General features: G+C 44.1%; 1 protein-coding gene across 2 annotated transcripts in view; it reads right to left on the reverse strand.

Moving 5' to 3' along the window:
• Positions 1–5,687: 5,687 nt before the first annotated feature.
• The window catches only part of Abhd6 (abhydrolase domain containing 6), a 46,645-nt gene continuing 31,391 nt past the window's right edge, over positions 5,688–20,941 (reverse strand). For both annotated transcript variants that reach the window (XM_013010386.1, XM_013010387.1), the window contains 7 exons: positions 19,649–19,805; positions 17,611–17,724; positions 16,407–16,539; positions 12,774–12,931; positions 12,029–12,083; positions 11,724–11,824; positions 5,688–6,443 (listed from right to left, as the gene is read on the reverse strand). In XM_013010386.1, coding sequence (XP_012865840.1) covers positions 6,267–6,443; positions 11,724–11,824; positions 12,029–12,083; positions 12,774–12,931; positions 16,407–16,539; positions 17,611–17,724; positions 19,649–19,805 — 895 coding nt within the window. In that variant the 3' untranslated portion in view covers positions 5,688–6,266. The remainder of the gene's footprint in view (positions 6,444–11,723; positions 11,825–12,028; positions 12,084–12,773; positions 12,932–16,406; positions 16,540–17,610; positions 17,725–19,648; positions 19,806–20,941) is intronic.

Consider the following 20,941-nt stretch of genomic DNA (forward strand, 5'->3'; position numbering starts at 1 on the left):
AGGGTCCAAGAGGAATTCTAGTCCCACAATCATCCATTCTCCCAGTGGGATTCATGTCTGTGTCCACAAACTCTGTAAAGGGAAGATTATGGAAATGAAAATAATCATAAGGTAAAAGCTACAGAAGTGCAGCCATGGTTTCCATTAGGAAACCGGCCAGCTGCCAGATAGCTTGTGCATATGATCCCCTCCACTCACTGTACAGTCATTAACACCTTGCACAGATGGCGAAAATGAAGCATAAGGAGCAAAGTCATTTGTCTAAGGTGGTAAGAGGTCCTGGCACCTTAACAGCTGTATCCTATCCCTCCCTTGTGTGTAATCAGGCTGCAAGCTGCTCCTCTGAGGCGACCCAGAGCACCCTCTCCAAACAAGAAGCTCTGGGAAGTGCTCACCTGTGATTTAGGAAAGCAATGCTCCTGTTTATTGCTGGCCAGGACAGAGGTTGAAAGCAGGATTCAGCAGGTAAGGGAGCTAAATTCCACATATTGGTGGTGGAAGAAATAGAGCATAAATAATACCAGAAGTCTTGGAGTCTTTAAGGTCTTTTGAAGATAAGCCTATTTACTTCTCCCCTGGGGCCAACTATAGCAAATGAAAATATAAGAAGGAGGGAGGAAAGAAGGAAAGACGGAAGGAAGGAAGAAAGAAAGAGAAAGAAAGGAAAGGGAAGGAAAGGAGGGAGGGAGGGAGAGAAAATGTGGTTGTCTCTAGTGGAGGGATGGGAGGGATTCTTTTTTTATAAAAATAATCAATGGCGGGGCTGGGAAGTTAGCTCAGTGGTAGAGTGCTTGCCTTGCATGCCTGAGGCCCTGGGTTCGATTCCTCAGCACCACATAAGCAAAAAGAAAAAAAAAGCCGGAAGTGGCGCTGTGGCTCAAGTGGTAGAGCGCTAGCCTTGAGCTGAAGAGCTGAGGGACAGTGCCCAGACCCAGAGTTCAGGCCCCACGACCGGACCTAAAAAAAAAAAATAATAATCAATGGCCCAGGCAAGGGTGTCTCATGCCTGTAATCCTAGCTACTCAGGAGGCTGAGATTTGAGGATCACAATTCAAAGCCAGATTGAGTAGGAAAGCCCATGAGACTCTGATCTCTAATTAGCAAAAAACCAGAAGTGGAGCTCAAGTGGTTCGAGTGGTAGAGTGCTAGCCTTAAGCAACAAACGCTCAGGGACAGCACCCAGGGCCCTGAGTTCAAACCCCAGAACTGACTAAATAGATAAATAAAATACATAATACAAATAAAAAAGTGAAAAATCAGTGGGACATCCTTTTACTAAATGTTCTCATCGTTCATCTGCAATAGAAGTTTTACTGGGCATCCGTTTTTTGTTTTTGTTTTTAAATCTGGCACCCTTGGGAAGTGGGATGTGAGGTGGGCAGTCTCTCTAGCCTGGTCAACTGAGGGTGGTTCTCTGTGAGCCCCCAGCAACCAACACTCAGCAGGGTTGGGGGACCACCAGTAAAGAAGAGCTGGAGGGATATGAGCAGCACTCCTGAGGAGGGACTGTGGGGTAGCCCACCAGACAATAGAAATAGACTAGAAGCTCAGACCTAGACTGTCAGATCCTAACCACCCCCATCGCCTGGGCAGGCAAAGGGGGCAGCAGCAAGCCAGCATGGCCACTGCCCCAGTGTGCTCCACTTGGGCCCCTGCCATGGGAGGATGTCCTTGCTGTCTTCTCTTCTTCAAGCCACAACTCCCCTTCTGTGTGTGCACTGTCAATGCAGCCAGCCACTGTAACTTTGTATCATCCAGAAGCTCTGAAATACATTTCAATAAGGGAGGACACTTGCTTCAGAAGTAGCTTAGAAACCTCTCCCCTAAAAGCTCCAGGACCCAGAGGAATGGGGAATTTGGGGGCAATAACTATCTAGTAATCATGAAGATTATTTCTGGAGAGGCCTGAGATCCTTTCTTAAAATTCAGGGGGCTCAGAGGGGTCCTTATGCTTTTTGCTGGAAGATTCTCATGTCCATTACAAGAACCTGGGGATTTATGGATTGAATCTAGAAGAGTCCTAAAATATAGTTCATCACAACGGTGATGTAAAACACAAAAGCATCTGCACAGATCTCTGTTTATAGGTGTGTATATGTAAGTACATATGTAACACATACTTAGAAAATACTACTTTTTACTGAAAAATCACTGGCTCCTTTTGTGACTACATGAATTCACTAAAAGCAGGAGAAAATCTTGGCCTCTCTGCTTCCATTTTGAATCTGCCTCTGCTGTGAACCATTCTCTGTGCGGTCACTTTGCAGCCACCTTGGAATCCAGGAAGCACAGGACTGATCGATAACATCTTTATGACAAGGAAAGAAATGACCCCAAGGAAAGGTTCAGAAGAGTCTTGCAGGATAGAGCATTCCCCAAATAAGGACAGTTAGCTGCCATAATGAAGCTGCACCCTGGAGCAGCAGGAATCACCTTATGGGAACCAGATTTCTCCCCTCCAGTGATATCAGTGACAATTTCTCCAGCATCCCCTGCAGAACCAGAACTGAGATCCTGATCAACCAGGCCACACTTTGCTTGGGACTGCTTAATTATGCATCACCTTTCTCCTCTAACCACAATTCTATTTAAGCTAATTTGAGAATCATGGTGCAAAGCCAACCTGGACAGAAAAGTTCATGAAACTCTTATCTCCAACTAACAAAAGGCTAGAAGTGTGGTTCAAGTGGTAACACACCAGCATTGAGTGAAAAAGCTAAGGGACAGTGCCCAGGCCCTGTGTTCAAGCCCCAGTATTGGCAAACCACACACACACACACACACATGCACCCTAAAACTCATGTCTGTGCCCCCAAAGATGGGTTAAAATGCTTTTTTGCCAATTCCCATAGCATGCCTGTCCCACATACTAAACCTGACCAAACCTGGTACTTGTAATACCTGGAGTTGGGCCTGTGGCCTAGAGCTCCAGTTTCACACATCCAAGAGGCCAGTGGAGGAAAGGTGGGATGTGCAGAGGATGTAGGAGACTTCCTCCTTTTAGCATTTGTTTCTATTTAAAGTGACAAAGCATCACTTTCCTAACAGTAATGGTTACGAAGTATACTATCTGCATATGCTGCTGGCAGGCACAAGAGGGAGCTGTGGAGCACACCATCTACAGGCTGCTCTGCTCAAGTGGGAACAGACTTGGGGTGCTTTCCTGCCCTATGGAGGAGGGTTGGAACTGGAATGCAGGCTCCTGATCTTTATCTGCAACCTGAGGGGGGGTAGGGGGCCGGAAACTACATCTTACAATCAGACTTAATCTTAACTCAGGAGAAGCTTGCTAGGGTTCTTGTCCCATTGTATGTATATTGCACAGAAAATACAAGAATGCCCTCATTTGCTCATACATGTAGATAGGGTGTTACATGATTTATGGGGTACACACCACAGTACCCTTTCAATGTGAATATTTCTGAACCCAAATCACACCTAGCTCTGAGAGCTCTGGGAAGAGATTGCTGACCTAAGCTCCTCTCCCTCCCTGCCAGCTTTGACCTTGGGTCACTGACATTGTCAAAATCTGTTAGAATCTTCTCTCCTATCTATTGCCTGTGGGATCTCTCCTCTCCTAAACATGGCCTAAGGTTCCTGTACATTGCCTTGAGGATTTAGAGACCAAAAATTCAGCACCCAGGAAGGGGACGTACCTCCCGGAGCCAAAGGGCAAAACACTGCCATGATCATTCAGCAAGACACTGGTGGACTATGCCTGTAATACTACCTGCTTAGGAGGCTGAGATAGGGAAGACAGGTTCAAGACCATCCTGGGCAATACATAAATAAATAAACCCTTTCTTGGTCAGTAGCTAAACATAGTGGTACGCCTCTGTTATCCTTCCTTTATGGGAAATGTAAATATGAAGACTCGCTGTCCAGGCATACTGAAGCAGGAAAGAGTGACACTGTCCAAAAAGAAATGTACTCATTATCTGACTTACATAATTGTAACCTCTCTGTACATCACATTTATAATAACAATAAAAAATAAAAATAACTTAAAAAGTAAAAAAATAAATAAAAAAACAGTGCTAAGCTAGGTGCTGGGCTCACACCTGTAAATCCTTGCTATTCATTATTCTGAGATCTGAGAACTGTAGTTCAAAGCTAGCATGGGGCAAGAAAAATCTGTGAGACTCTTATCTCCAATTTACCAGAAAAAAGCTGGAAGTGGAGCTGTGGTTCAAAGAGCAGAGCACCAGTGTTGACTGAAAAGGCTAAGGAACGGTGTTTAGCTTCAGAGTTCAAGTTCCAGACCAGCACACACAGACACACACAGACACACACAGACACACACACACAATGAACAGTCCTGGAAGCATGACTCAGCAATGGAGCATGTGCCTAGCAAGTGCAAGTTCAAATCCCAGTACTAACTAGCAGAAAAAAAAAAAAGCGGGGGGTGGGGGATAAAACCCAATGCATTAAATTCCCATTGAAACCACAAGGTTCTTCTTACTTTATTCCCATAGCTACTTAGCTTCAGACTCTATGTAAAGATTTGAAAGACTCAAGCTCTTGGGTTGTTTAGGGGGCAACCAAATGCAATAGAAGACAGTCAAAAGGATAGTTTGACGACTTCTGCTTCGGATATATAATTTCAGTTGGGTAAGTACTGCAGTTTCATTAAATAAAACTAATCAAACAGGCAAGCAAAGACTTTCAAAGTCTACATAATTAAGCACCACACATACACTTTAGTCAAACCTAATGGTTCATACCTGTTATCCCAGCACTCAGTTAGGGGCAAGAAACTCAAGAGTTAGAGGCCAGCCTGGCCTATAGAGAGAATGAGGCTACCCGGAAAACATAGTGAGACCCTGTCTCAAAACAATCAAGAGCTGGGGATAGCTCTTGGGATAGTGGTAGAACACTTGCCTGAGGTGTGCACTAGCCTAGGTATGATCTCTAGCATAGCAAAACAAACATATAAAACAATCAAGAAATTGAACGTAAGTGTTTCATAGCCTTGCATTAAGTAAGAGCTCAGAAGGAGAAACCACTTGCATGTTGCATATACAGACTTATTAAATTTATTTCACATCTTTGTAGTCACTTTTACAGCTGTTTTGACTTATTTTCAATCACGCTACTGTTCACAGAATTCACAGAATTCATTAACAAACTAGTATTTTACATCCAAGAGTTTTTCAGTAGCACAGCAAAATAGAAAAGAGTCCCCATGAGTTGCACATGTTTAGAACTTGAGTCTGATTACTTAGATGTCTAGAACATTATTGCTTTATTACTCCTCTTTTTAGAAATCAGGAATCATTCCTGGGAAACCCACCTCACCAGGTATTCTTATTCTGCAACTGTTCTGGGGTCCCTCACAATCTACCTGGCTCATAGGTGCCAAATAAACCACCCACCTGTGTTTTCTGCTACTTGGGCCCATCTGCAAGCTGGCCATGGACAAAGCCCCTCTCCACCACACACATTTCCTCATGTGCAAAAGGTAGGAACAATTTCTACTTTTTTTTTTCTGGCCAAAACTGGAACTCGAACTCAGTGTCTGACACAGTCACTCATTGGCTGGCACTCAAATCACCTGAGCCATGCCTCCAACCCCTGGAGTTCTTTTCTCTTTCTTTCTTTCTTTCCTTCTTTCTTCTTTCTTTCTTTCTTTCTTTCTTTCTTTCTTTCTTTCTTTCTTTCTTTCTTTCTTTCTTTCTTTCTTTCTTTCTTTTTCTTTCTTTCTTTCTTTCTGAGGTGGGGGCCATTTCTACTTTCTTCCTGATCTTGCAGCTCATTGCTGCATTCACATTTCTGAAAGTCTCTATGCAAAATGTGAATTTGATCTAAACAAGAAGGTTCAGAGAATGAGGACTAACGCTCCTGTAAAAAACACTGACCATGCAGGGGATATATCTGAAGCCACAAAAAAAAAATACCTTGAGTTTGAGTGTGTGAAGCAGTGTCTTAAAGAAAATATTCTTGATGATGATGGGCCAAGGTGGCCATTGAACACAAGCTTGTCAGTGACAGAAATTGAAGACCTCAGTAGGTTTCATGGCTAGGCTTTCTTATTTTGTTCCATTTGGGTTTTCATTTGGGGGGGGTGGACAAAAAAGATCTTGGAGAGTTCCTGTGGCTCTTGAAGCTCTATGGAACCAAGGATATAGGAAACAGGGGCCTGGCTTCTTCAGGGACACTGGCGCTGGTGCTCCAACCGCGTTTGGGGCAGGATTCCTGAGAGTGGTGGCCGTGTCAGGTTCTGGGGGCTGATGCTGTGCAGAATGCAGGCTGCAGAAGGGGGCTCAGTCCAGCTTTTTGTTGTTGTCTGTGTTGTGCAGAGAAGCTAAAAAGTCAACAATGAGCTTGGCTGTCTTCCGAGGTCTCTCCATCACCACTGAGTGCCCACAGTTTTCCAGAAGCTCCACCTGGCAGTTGGCGATTGACTTGGCCAGCATATCTGCTCCAGAAACGTCGAGTACCTGCCAGGACCGAGAGGGAATGTGACAGCATGTCAAGATTTGGCCACCTGGGTGCACTCTGTGGACAGAGCTTCCTGGGACTTGGGAGGTCAGGGAGGTGGGGTGGGGTGGATTGGAAGACCAAGTTGATTTGGCCTTGGGGTTTGTGGCTCTTTGATGGGAATGACCAGCTTGCCTTCTGTTTGATTCTGCAACTGATACCAGGAGTTGTCCTGCTGCTAGGGAAAATGAGGTGGAAAAGACAGTCCTTGGCTAAGTAGAGGTTATAGTCTGAAGGGAATCAGCGTTCAAGAGAGAAATACAACACAGCGTGCCAGGGGCTCTGTTGGAAGAGATGCTGGGAGCTGAGAGTTGGAGAGAATCAGGAAAACAGAAGACATTGTCTGAGTAGGGAAGAGTCCCCATTTTTGAGAAACACAAGGGTAAAAGTCATAGAAAAGGGAGGGGTCAGCAGAGAGCTGGAGACTGAGAGAGCAGACAGTGGGGAGGGGCATGGTGGCAAGAAGGAGGCAGGAGGCAGGATACAGGGAAAATGAGGCATGAGAAATAGCATACCAGGAATTCAGACACACTGTACTCATGAGTAGCTTCTTTAGAACCACAGAAGAAAGCTGGGTGCTGGTGGCTCACACTTATAATCCTACCTACTGAGGAGGCTGAGATCTGGGGATCACAGTTCAAGCCAGACCAAGCTGAAAAGTCTGTGAGACTCTCATCTCCAAGTAGAGTTGTGTTTCAAGTGGTAGAGAGCTAGCTTCGAGCAAAAGAAGCTCAGGGACACTGTCTAGGCCCTGAGTTCAAGCTCCAGGACTGGCATAAAAATAAAACAACAACAACAAAAAAACCACACACAGAAACACTGTCTGCTTTGCTTTGGGCTTTTTTTTTTGGGGGGGGTCTGGTCGTGGGGCCTGAACTCTGGGCCTGGGCACTGTCCCTCAGCTCTTCAGCTCAAGGCTAGCACTCTTCCACTTGAGCCACAGCGCCACTTCTGGCTTTTTTCTTTTTGCTTATGTGGTGCTGAGGAATCGAACCCAGGGCCTCAGGCATGCAAGGCAAGTGCTCTACCACTGAGCCACCTTCCCAGCCCCTGCTTTGGGCCTTATATTCCCTCATAAGCTGCAGTACTAGAACAAAGCAAGAAAGTGAGAGAGATGGGGGGTAGGGAAGATGGGGGGAAGAAGAGAAGCTCTCTCAACCTGACCCTGCCTGCCTGCTCCAAATAATTAATGTGCTCTGGAAACCGAGTGAAGATATCTTAAAGAAAGACATTTACCCTGGAAAAACACCTGGGAAGATGATGCTTCCTGGCATAAAAAGTGTTTAAAATACTTATCTCAAGGACAGACACCTGTCTTGAAGGGAGTATGGAGAAGAATCTGTCTTTCTCTGAAGTGATGCCCAGACATCAATGACCAACCATTAAAATCTCTGGCCAGGTTGATAAAACAGTGTAATCACACAAATGACAAAATGTACCAGGTGTCGAATAAAAGGAAGCACTTATCCTAAAGTGAATTTGACCTAAAGTCTACCCTACATCTTTGATTGTTTGTTGCCTAGTACTGGGATTTAAACTCAGGACCCAACTGTTCTCCTTTAGCATTTTTTTTTTCTCAAGGCTGACACTAGCTCTTGAGCCACATCTCTACTTCTGCCTTTTGGACTTTTCTGCCAGGCTGGCTTCAAACTGCAATCCTCAGATCTCAGCCTCCTAAAGACCTAGGATTACAGGCATGAGCCACAGATACCTGCTCCTGTTGCTGCTGCCAGTACTGACACTTGAACTCAGGGCCTCTTATTCTCCCTTGGCTTTTAGGCTCAAGACTGGAGTTCTACCACTTGAGCCATAGCTTTACTTCTGGCATTTTGCTAGTTAATTGGAGAATGAGAGTCCCATGGATCTGCTTGGAACTATAATTGTCAGATCTCAGTCTCCTGCGTAGCTAGGATTACAGGTACGAGCCATTGGCACCAGGCTTCATCCACTTTGTTTTCCCTGTAGGATACCCTCTGTTCTCATGCCTGTCTAAATCATCTTTTTTCTCACATCCTCCCTTGAGGTATGTTTGCGTTTGGTGCAACCTCCCAGCTAAGGGCCCTCTGTTCCATCCTTAATAGCAGAAGCAAAGACTTGAAGCTCTTTCTCTCAGACTTAGATCATTAAAACCAAGATTTCCTATGTACCCAGAAGTGGAACAAGCAGATATCTCAGTGGAGAAGAGAGCCCTGCAAAGCTCATGAAGAGGACCTGGGGCTTCAGAGCTCAGCCAGAAAGGAATGCCAGCCACAGGGCAGATGCTTCAGTGTAGCCACTCACTGAACAGGAATGAAACCCAGTTACTTTGGGGAAAATGTCCATAGTCAACAGATTTAAAAACAGAACAAAAGATGTGGAAAAGAAGAAACTCTCCACCATAGAGCCATCCTGCAGAGAATAGAAACAACAAGTCATAGACAAAACTGCTCAGGGGTTTCCTGTGATCACCTATATATGTTGGTGGGAACCACAGAAGCTATTTATTGGACAAATTATTCATATAAATGGTTTATCTATTTTTTTTTTTTTGTCTGTTGTGGGGCTTGAACTCTGGGCCTGGGCGCTTTCCCTGCACTCTTCAGCTCAAGGCAAGGGTCTCCCGCTTGAGCCACAGCATCACTTCCAGTTTTCTAGTGGTTTATTGGAGAAAAGAGTCTCATGGAGTTTCCTGCCCAGGCTGGCTTTGAATTGTGATCCACAGATCTCAGCCTCCTGAGTAGCTAGGATTACAGGCGTGAGCCATCAGCGCCCAGCAGTTTATTTATTATCTTTTCCGGTGCCAGTCCTGGAGACTTGAACTTAGGGTGTGAATGCTGTCCCTTAGCTTTCCTGTTCAAGGGTGGTACTCTACCATATAATCCACTGTTCCACTTCTGGTTTTTTGGTGGTTAGAGATTAAAGTCTTACAAATTTTCCTGCCTTGGCAGGTGTTGAACTGTGATCCTCAGATCTCAGCCTCCTGAGTAGCTAGGATCACAGGTGTGAGCCACCTATGTCTGGCTTAAATAATCTTTTTCTTCCATTTCATTTTATTCAGGGCTAGGATGAAATGATTTAACTGAAGTCCTTACCTGGAGCACAAAATTTAAATGGGCACCCAAATCCTCATCATTCAAGATTAAAAAAAATATTTTAAAGTGTCACTTAAGAAAAAAACATGAATGCAATAAAGAAATTCAAGATCTTGTTTGTGAGGCACTGTACACACAGGGAGAAGGCACGTAAGAGAGGTGCTTGGATTGACATGTAGGATCCGATCAGGAGGGGCTGCCAGGTTCATTGTACAGGCTGTACTGTGCCCAACAGGAGGCATCATTCACATGATCGTTCACCATATACTGGGATGTTTGCGCCTCACAAGTACCACAGGAGTGGAAGAAATGTTCTATTTGGAGTGGCTGAGTGACTGCTTAAAGGTACAGGCTAAGAAGGGCTGAAAAGGGCCAAAGTGGAACTGGGATGCAGACATTCTGACTCCAAGGGCACCAAGAGCACAGGGCTTGGCTCCTGGAGTCTCCACAAAACAATGGGTTATAGCCTTTCCCTGCTAGTCCCTGGGAGGCTCAAATCACCTGGGTGTTTTTACAATAAAGACCTCTGTTGTTCTGAGCTGATTCCTGATCAACTGACTGCCTGCTGACCAAGCCTGGATGCTACCTCTGTGGCTCAGGCACACAAAGCTGCTTTCATTCTCTGAAGAAGATGGAAACCTTCCTTCTCTCCTCCTCCCCCATCCCTGTGCTGTGTTCCCTCTGCCACACTGACTGGAGTCACCACTGCCCTCCCTCCCCATGGAGGCCTTCATCTTGGGGTCTGCTGAGGTTTCAATGTGTCCTCCAAAAGCTCATAGGAATTTATCCCTCTCATCAAGAGATGAACAGATTAAAGAGAGCTCTGCCTGCCTGGATGGGTGGGTGGATGGATGGATGGATGGATGGATGGATGGAGTCACTGTGGTGGGAAGAGCTTTGTTATTGTGGGAGTGACTTTCTTACCACTGTGGGCTCTGCCTAGATCCGCATCTCTGTCGCCACATGAAACCCTCCTCTCTGTTATAGTACAGCAGGAAGCCACTCAGATGCTGGTGGGTGCTCTATGACATGCCAACCTCCAAAACACCAAGCCTGGTAAACTTCCAATCCATATAAATGACCCAGTTTCAGGCATTTTGTTATAGCTTCAGAAAGTGGATTAAGATAGTGAACTTTAAAAATATATAGTGGATTAAGGTAATACCCTTTATTCACAATATTCCCTAGTATAAGACTCCTGCCTACCCATCAGCAGACACTTATTCTGCCTGTGTTGTAGGTTTTTTAGAGGATCTGTTTCTCACTGCTTCCTCTTTTTTTGTCCCACTCTTTCCTCTGGCTTTCAATTATATGAAGGAGATGATTTCTGAAACACAGTTGTAAATTGGGTGATGGTAGCTTATGTCTGTAATCTTAGCTACTCAGGAGGCTAAGATCTGAGGATGGGGATCCAAACTAGCCTGTGCAAGAAAGTCTGAGACTCTTATCTCCAATTAATCACCAAAAAGCCAGAATTGGATCTGTAGCTCAAATGGTAGAGCACTAGCCTTGAGCAAAAAAGTTAAGAGACAGTGCTCAAGCCCTAAGTTCAACACACACACACACACACACACACACACACACATGAAGTGAAAGAGAAGGCCAGGCATAGTGGCTCATAGAGATCAGAAGAATCTTTGTATAAAGCCAATCTGGACGCTCATCCAGATCAATAAACTGAACATGATGGCATGCACCCATCATCTCAGCTATGCAGGAGGTTATAGGTAAGAGATTTGAGATCTGAGCCATCTCCAGGCAAAAGTGAGACCCTATGAAAAAAAGTAAGTAAAGAAAAAAGAAAAAAAAGGCTAGGCTCGTGGCTTAAGTGGTAGAGAGTTTGCCTAGCAAGCATGTGGCCTTGAGCTCAAACCCAAGTACTACAAAAAAAGAAGAAAAAGATTGTTTTGGACAAGAATCATCATGGATGGTAAATTTAGGGGGGGTGTTTGAGGAGGAGCAGGACAATTGATGGTCTCAAAGTAAATGTCTATAGTCTGCTTCTTAGAAACTCCACAAGAAGAAATGACAAGGGTCTCAACTCAGGACTGTGAATCCAGGCACTTGGCAGGTGCAGATGCCACCCCTTCCAGATAAGAGGAATGGATCAAAAAGACTCTGCCCACTTGCTTTTCCTCAAGGCTCTTTTCTGAGGGCTTTGTGACATACCTGGTCTTGTTTTCCCCAGATGACCTGTGTTGGGACCTTGATCTTCTCCATGTTCTGATGCAGAGTGTATCTGGACTTTTCACTCACGATTTCCAAAAACACTGTCCAAAAAAGGGAAACACGTGAGCATGTACTTAGTGGTGCCCAGGAGTACCACAACAGAGTCAAGGGATAGTGAACCCCAGACCACCACTTCCCTGCCTCAGGGGCCCATAAAACATTTCAGAGTTACAGAGCTTTAAAAAAACAACCAGCCACAAGCTTCACTTGTAACCATCTCCCAGCTGAACAAAAGAGCTACTCACACTTCCGATAGAAGTTGTTATGGGGGATGCGGACATCCACAAGGCCTTGAAGGATCTGAGGACAGATAAACCAAAGTCAGAAAGCAAGGGAACACTCATTTCCTCAGGCCTCTCACAGCTCCGAAATACTGGAGGGGAAAAAAGGCCAGCTATTTCCTGAACTGTCAAGGGCTAATCTTGCAAGTCCTCATAGCCGTGGTATATGGTATTATTGGGAGGTAAGATCTTGAAAGGCATATATATATTTTACAATTTTTATTTTTGGTGCCAGTCCTGGAGCTTGAACTCAGGGCCTTAATGCTGTTCCTGAGCTTTTTTGCTCAAGGCTACACTCTACTACTTGAGTCACAGTTCCATTTTTGGCTTTTTGGTGGTTAATTGTAGACAAGAGTCTCACACACTTTCCTGCCCAGGCTGGCTTCAAACTGTGATCCTCAGATTTCAGCCTCCTGAATAACTAGGATTATGAGTCACTGGCCCTGACTTAATTTTTTTAATTTGTTAATTGTCTACCCTCTATATTGAACTACACCTTCTCAGGCACCTTCTTTGTCTTATATATTCACCACTATGCCCAGTGCAGAGCCTGGTATGTCACTGGCACCATGTAGCCACTGTAAAATGAACAAATGGAAGTGGATAAGAAGGTGCTAGTGAACAGGAACAGCAGAGGACCTAGGAGGGAAGCTGGTGTGGCCACTGGAGCCCCCAGAGAACACAAGGGTATGGCTGCAAGCCACTGTACCTGCTGAGGCACCTTGAAGCGGACATAGGAGCAGAGCTGGAGCATTTCACTCATCTCTTCTGGAGTGGATGGGACCAAGGGAATCTTGTGTGTGGTGGGTGAGTCTTCCAGCGATTTGATCCGTTGTACAAACTCATTATCAGCTGAATACTGCAAGCCTGTGTGATTCAAACCACAGAGCTTGACAATACATCTGCCTTCGTACCAAGCCTCATTTTAAACAGGGAATTTCCAATTGCCATTCAAATCTAACATGTCAGGCTTCTTTTACCAGGAGAATAAGTTCTTTTCCTTTTGGGGTGTGTGTGTGTGCGTGTGTGTGTGTGTTGTATGTAGGGTGTGTGTGTGTGTTGTATGTAGGAGGTGCACGCACGCACATGCGTAGGTGCAAGTAGTGGGACTTGAATTCACACTCTTGCTTGACTTCTTCATTCATCACTAGTCCTCTATCACTTGACCCATGCCTCCACTACCAGCTTTTTGATTGTTTATTGGAAATGAGAGTGTCATGGGTTTGTCTATCCAGGCTGGCTTTGAATTATGATCCTCAGATCTCAGGCTCCTAAGAGGCCAGGGTTACAGGCACAAGCTCCCAGCTCCCCAGCTAATCTTGTTTCATTTCTTTTCTTTTCTTCCCCCCTCTCTTTTTTTTGTCAGTCATAAGGCCTGAACTCTGGGCCTGGGCGCTGTCCCTCAGCTCTTCAGCTCAAGGCTAGCATTCTACCACTTAAGCCACAGAGCCACTTCTGGCTTTTTCTGCTTATGTGGTGCTGAGGAATCAAACCCAGGGCCTCATGCATGCAAGGCAAGCACTCTACCACTGAGCCACCTTCCCAGCCCCAGTTTCCTCCATTTTTAACAAGCTCATCTCACAATAAATTTGTTGCCATTAAGAAACAAGATTAGGGCTGGGAAGGTGGCTTAGTGGTAGAGTGCTTGTCTTGTATGCATGAGGCCTTGGGTTCAATTCCTCAGCACCACATAAGCAGAAAAAGCTGGAAGTAGTGCTGTGGCTTCAGTGGTAGAGTGCTAACATTGAGCTAAAGAGCTAAGGGACAGCGCCCAGGCCCAGAGTTCAGGACCCACAAAAAAGAAAAAAAGAAAGAAAGAGAGAGAGAGAGAGAGAGAGAGAGAGAGAGAAAGACAGACAGGAAGGAAGGAAGGAGAAAAAGGAAGAAGGAAGGAGAAAGAGAAAGAAAGAAGGAAGGAAGAAACTGGGGAAAGGGAGTAGGGTCTTTATTTCTGAAAATTTTCTATAAATTTAAAATTATTTCAAAATTTAAAACCAGTTTAATAATAAAAACTTAGGTAGGGTATTATGCTAATTTTTGAAATATTTTTTCACATATAAGCAATTTAACATTTTACTGATATGAAGTTCTTCTCTGAGAAACCAAACATATACATGGAAATGCCAGTTAGATATAACCTTCCAGAAATGAATTAATATTTAATAGACATCTACTATAGCTGTTCTTCAATTCTCAAACTTTGCTATTAAAAGACCAAATGAGGGGCTGGGAAGGTGGCTCAGTGGTAGAGTGCTTGCCTTGAGCTGAAGAGCTGAGGAAAAGCACCCAGGCCCAGAATTCAGGCCCCACGACTGGACCAAAAAATAAAAAAATAAAAAGAAATAAAAGACCAAAAATAAATAAATAAATAAAAGACCAAATGATTTCATTTCAGACATGGTACTTGGAAAAGGGGGGAAGAGAGAACTCTTTGGGAGCTTGTCTCTAATTTCAGTGTCCTTAACAGACCTGAAAACTTTCATGGTGACAGAAGTATTTTTAAGGTCAACTTGTTAAGGAAGAGGTGCGAATGCTCAGTTTCTAGCTGCATCATATAAATAAGAGAGCAAGTGTCAAAGGATTCCCACACCCTCAGTGTGGGTGCTGAAATCTGTATGGGGATCCTGGTTCTGGTTCTAATGTGATTTTGTATGTGTGCCAGCACGGAGGCTCAGGACCTCTATAGTCTCAACTTTTTCACTCCAAACTGAGGTTCTATCACTAGAGCCACATCTCCAATTCTGGCTTTTTGCTGATCAACTAGAGACATGAGTCTCTAGGATTTATCTGACTGGGCTAGCTTTGAACTGTGATCCTTAGGTACCTGTGTCCTGAGTGGCTAGGATTACAGGCATGAATCACCATGTCCAGCTTAATATGATTTCTTGGTATCTCAATGTTTCCATCTATCAAGTGGGCATAATATCTTTATGTGTATGGTAATTATGAATATAAACAGTCATAGATAAACACTGAAAATGTTTGTATGTGTGCCAGTTCTGGGGTTTGAACTCAGAGTCTAGGCATTGTTCCTCAGCAATTTTACTAAACAGAACCCTACCCCTTTAGCCCCAGCTTCACTTCTGGATTAATTGGAGATAAGAGTTTCATGGACATTCCTACCTGGCTGGCTTTGAACATTGTTCATCAGATTTCAGCTCCTGAGTAGCTAGGATTACAGACAGGCATGAGCTACTGGTGCCCAACATATACTTAATATTTAAACAACAAATTGTTTTATGTAAATAATACCCCAATAAAATATCAAAAATAGAGGGAGAAGGAAAACAAAAAAGAACTAAAGATTTTTATCTATTATATACTATAAACTCAAGCTTGAAGACTTATGGAAGAAAAATGAATTTAAAAACCTTATTTCAGGTGGTAATTATAGCTCAAGTCAACATGTATATGTATAGAAAAAAAATCAAAGCCTACTCATCTTTTTCTAAAGGTCTAGTAATTAATGAAGATCTCTGTTTTCAGAAAGAAACAAAAAGGAGGGGTATAAAAATAGTACCTTCACCTCACAGAGATATAGTGAGAATTAAATTCACAAATACTCTTAGCCCTTGAAAGCTGAATAAATATTGAGTGATCACAGAACATTATAGTTTAAGCTATGGCCAGAGGCTCAAGCTTGTTATCCTAACTACTTAAGAGGCTGAGATTATAGTTCAAGACCAGCTCACATGTCAAAGTTCTTGAGACTCCATCTCAACCAACGGCTGGGTATAAGGGTACACAACCTGTCATCCTCAGCAGCATGAGGAAACACAAGTAGGAGAATTGCAGCCCAGGCTGGCCCCAGCATAAGGAAAGACCCTACCTTGAAAATAACCAGTACAAAAGGAGGCTAGAGGCATGGCTCAAGTGGTACAGCATCAGCCTAACAAATGCCACATCCAGAGTTCAAACCCCAGTTACTGCAAAAATAACACTAAACAAAAACAAATGCTCTCATGCACATAGTTCAAAGCACTATGCACTACAAAGCACTACGCACATTTTCACTTTGTACCTCTGATTGTTTTTTGGAACAGGGCTAGTTCTACTTTTTCTTTCTAATACTAGAGATAGAACCCAGGCCCTTGCATATGCCTGGCAAGCAATTCTATCACTGAACTACAGAAGCCCTCCTCTACATTTTGAATCAGTCAGATTATGGGTAGGTAGTTGTTGCTTGGTTAGTTATCAATAAAGCATCACATAATCTTTAAATTCCATACCAGAAAGGTGATTTTTTTTAAATAGTCATATCAGACACTGTATACTCATGTCTTCAAAGATTCACACTCCATGCACAAGTTACACAGGGGGATGTTCCAGCCATGTAACTCACCAGCAGGGCACACAAGGCACAGGCTGGAAATATCCGATGGGTAATAGGCAGCATACACACCAGCCACGTGGCCACCCATGGATGTGCCGATCAGGTGGAAGGGTTTCTTATTCAGCTTGAGGCATTCAACAAACTAGGTGATGGGGAGGAAGGAAGAGGCTGGTTATACCTCAGCAGTGGTCATTACAGAGTGGAGACAACTGTACACCTGAATGTGACTATGGTCCATGGAGAATCACTACTGATCAAAAAGGTTCTGACACCATGCGATCCACTATCCAGACAATTAGCCATCCCTGTGGTAGGCCCATCCCTTGGGCTATACTCTACTTGGCACAGGTGACTGAAGTGTCACATATGGTCTTTTTGCAACCATTCAACTCTGCTATTATCCCACAAAAGCAGCCAAAGACAATATCTAAGTGACCAAGTGTGGCTCTCTGTTCCATTAAAACTTAGTTTACCCAAACAGATGGCAGGCCAATTATAAGGCCACAGTTTGATGACTTCTGCTTTAATTTAAAACCTCCCCCACAGCTATCCATTTATCCAATCAACTTCCATACATCTATCCATCACAGAAAAAAAATGGATGAGGGGGGATATTTACTATATGCAAGGAATTAAGGTTAGCTGCTGGGGATGCAGAAAAAGGATAAGTTCCTGATCTTATTTAAAATATGTATTTCAACAGCAGAGGCAGACATTAAGTAAACAGAGAAAATATCTAATGTTCATTTGAAACAATATAGGCTGATCGATTGTGAAATGGCTCCCTAGCTTCCCTGGCCTTAAGATCCCAGTCAGGAAAAGCAAGAGATAGATGTTAAAATACAACAAAATGCAAAGTATATTGTCCCTAACTAGGCAGAGGGGCAATTGCTGTTACCATGTAGTTGGTAAACACACAAACAAACCTCGAGAGTGGAAAACTGTCTTGAAGAATTCTAAACTCATTTTCAAAGGGCTGGGAAAATGCTCGAGTTGTATTTCCTCATGAGTAAGTGCCACCAGCTTAGTGCAGAACAGTTCGTAACATGACTGTGGATGGCACTAAGTTGCCATTTAGTTGGGGATCATGGGCAGACCGAATGCACTGGAGGCTGCTCTGGAGTCAACGTGGAACTCTCTTGCCTGGTTCTCCTGCTTGGACAAGCAGTGGTGGGCAGCTGGGTGGGGAGTTTTGATGGTGTCTCCTACTTACCTGATGGATTCTTTTGACTTGCCCATCTATGGACAGGTCATCCAGGGAGGAGCGAGTGGTGCCCTCGTGTCCTGGCATATCCACGCAGATCAAATGCAGATTCTTTGGAAGGAACTGAGGACATATAGACCCAGAAACTCAGAATATGGTGTGACAACTATATCTACTTGCTTTTCTAAAAAGGTTGTTCCCACTTACCAAGTCTCCTGGTTAGACATCCCTGGGGATGTGCGTTTTGAGATCTCCTAGTTTCCTTTTTATGTTTTGTTGGTCATGGAACTCAGGGCCTGGGGGCTATCCCTGAGCTTTTTCTCTCAAGGCTAGTGCTCTACCATTTTGAGCCACAGTGCCACTTCCAATTTTCTGGAGGTTGATTGGAGATGAATCTCATGGATTTTCTTGCCTGGGCTGGTTTCAAACCATGATCCTTAGATCTCAGCCTCCTGAGTAGCTAGGATTACAGGCTTGAGCCATCAGTGCCCAGCTTTTCTTTTCTTAAAGGTTGTGTGTGTGTGTGTGTGTGTGTGTATGTGTTTTCTTTTCTTTTCTTTTCTTTTTTGCCAGTTGTAGAGCTTAAACACAGGGCCAGGGCACTGTCTCTGAGCTCTTTTGCTCAAGGCTAGCATTCTATCATTTTGAGCCACAGCTCCATTTTCAGACACATCAGTTATAAACACTATGCAGTCATAGAGACGATGCTTATCAGTGGGGGATAAGAAGGAGAGACCCATAAACATAAGAGGATGACTATCCTCGTAGCCATCTGGAAATAGGAACCCAAGTAGCCACAGGAGGTATGAGCCTCATCCTCCAGTGTAGGTAATAGTTGGGATCAGGCATGTATGGCCCCACCTGAGGAAGAGTGTGGGATGCTGCCTTTCTCCTAAGACTTCCACAAGCCCCAGCCTTCACTGGCTGGTTATTTTTACCAAGTGCAGCAAGTGAACCAGGACAGAAACTGATTTAGAAAACTATTCCAGAAAGCTACCACATCAAGACTGATTCTCTAAGTGGCTAAGGAAAACAGGGGTGGGAGTGAGAGAAATGAAAGAAAGGTGGAAGGAGAAGGGAAGTAAGAGGAGGGAGAAGAAAGAGGAAACCTGTTATATGTAAATACATTTCTAAAAAATGGTGGTGGGAGGCAGGCCACTGGTGGCTCACACCTGTAATCCTAGCTACTTGGGAGGCTGAGATTGAGGTTCGAAGCCAGCCTGGCCAGGAAAGTCTTTTTTTTTTTTTGTCATTGAGACTCTTACCACCAATTAACTATAAAACAGCTAGAGGAACTGTGTTTCAAATGGTAGAGCACCAGACTTGAGCAAAAGCTTAGGGACAGTGCCTAAGACACCCCCCCCCGCCCCAGAACAGGCACATATACAAAAAATTGGTGGTGAGGGTCAAACTCAGAGCCTTGGGCATGCTAGGCAAGCTACTTTACCACTGATCTACATCATCAGCGTAACAAATGCTTTTTACAAAAGTCCAGCCTTAACCAGGTATGGTGGCTCATGCCTGTAATCTCAATTATTTGGGAAGCTGAAGGGGAAGGATCACCAGTCTGAGGCAAGTCTGGGCTACAAGCAAGTCCTTATTTCACAAAGAGAAAGGTCTAGCCTTGATTACCATGGCAGTTCTGACCTGGCACTGTCAGAAACCTCAAGGTATAAAGATTTCCAGGCACCAGAGGCTCACACCTGTAATCCTAGCAACTCAGGAGCTGAGATCTGAGGGTTATGGTTCAGCACAATCCTCAGAGAAGAAAATACTTCTGAGGCAAGTGGTAGAATACCTACCTTGAGCAAAAAAGTTCAGGGACATGGCCAAGGTCTTAAATTCAAGCCCCAGTACCAGCACAAAGAAAAGATTGCAGAGGTACAGGTTTTACAAATAATATTCAGTTCATTTCTGACAAAAGCATCAGCATAACTCTGTTAATTTCCAAAATAAATGAGAAACTATAGTTCTGGGCTCTCTTTACCTTCCTCCATTGCTGTGAAACCCTTTCCTTCTAAGAGAGGAGAGTCACTTGGACCTGTACCTTGACGACACTGAGCCACATGTCCTTGTGGGCAGAGAATCCGTGCAGCATGAGGATGGACGGCTTGTGTCCAGGCCGGCCCCGGAAGGAATAACAGAACTGGTAATCTCCATGTTGCACATAGCGAACCTGCATGCCCAACGTCCTCCGCCAGTACCTAGGGGAGACGGAGGCAAAATGAAGTGGCATACATGGGACAGAGCTCCCCCCCAGCTCTTTCCCTCTTTCCTACGAGTCCCTTGGGACGTCACCCTAAAGAACACAAAGAAAAGGAAAAAGTATTTCCCTAAGAGCTATGTCACATGGAGTGACTTCGTGTTGTACATCCAGGGACTCAGCATGTGCTCTCCTGCTGGAGAACACGTGTTTTAGTCTCTTTGGCTTTATTTCTTACAACATATGGTGGCTGGTGGAAGGCTCTGCATCTGGTAGTTACATAAGACTTGGCAAAGACAGCCATTTGGCCTCACATCCACTGCAAAATGAAATTACCATTGAAACAAACTGAACTCTCCACATGAGGAGCCTAACATGAAAGGTAATTAATTCATTCAGAGATTCACTTTGAGATATACTTTACACCAAACAAGTAGCCAAGTTTTGCAACAGCAAATAATGTAAGTCTACTGATCTTAACTCTCTGTATACATAAAAAGTCAGGGGAGAGGCAGATAAGGTTGTGTGTGTGTGTGTGTGTGTGTGTGTGTGTGTGCGAGCGCGTGTGTGCATGCACATATACATGCACATTTATACATCCATGTGTGAACAACATATAACTATTACATATCTGGGCTGGAAGTGGGAAATAAATTGAAAATAAGTAGATGGTACAGAGGTAGGAGGGCCAATTAAAACTGCATCCTTTTGGTACTTTTTCAGTAACTGCATTACCTATTCATAACACTGAAGATATAATTAGCCAGGAGCTGATGGCTCATGCTTGTAATCCTAGCTAATCAGAAGGCTGAGAGCTGAGGATTGTGGTTTAAAGCCAGCTCTGGTAAATAAGTCTGGGAGACTCTTTTCTCCAATTAACCACCAAAAAGCAGAAAGTGAAGCTGTGGCTCAAGTGGTAGAGCACTAACCTTGAGCAAAAAAGCTGAAGAACAGTGCCTATGCCTAAAGTTCAAGCCTCAGGACTGGCACAAAAATAACAACAATAACAATTACTTAAGATGCCTCCCATCTTCCTGATTGCAGTGAGCATCAGGAAAGGTTTTCAAGGAATATTGAAGAACATGGAGAAACATTTATAATATGAAATCAAGTGGAAAAAGAGGACCTGATTATTAC

This window comes from Dipodomys ordii, unplaced genomic scaffold (genome assembly GCF_000151885.1).
Source record: "Dipodomys ordii isolate 6190 unplaced genomic scaffold, Dord_2.0 Scaffold12, whole genome shotgun sequence".
NCBI lineage: Eukaryota > Metazoa > Chordata > Mammalia > Rodentia > Heteromyidae > Dipodomys > Dipodomys ordii.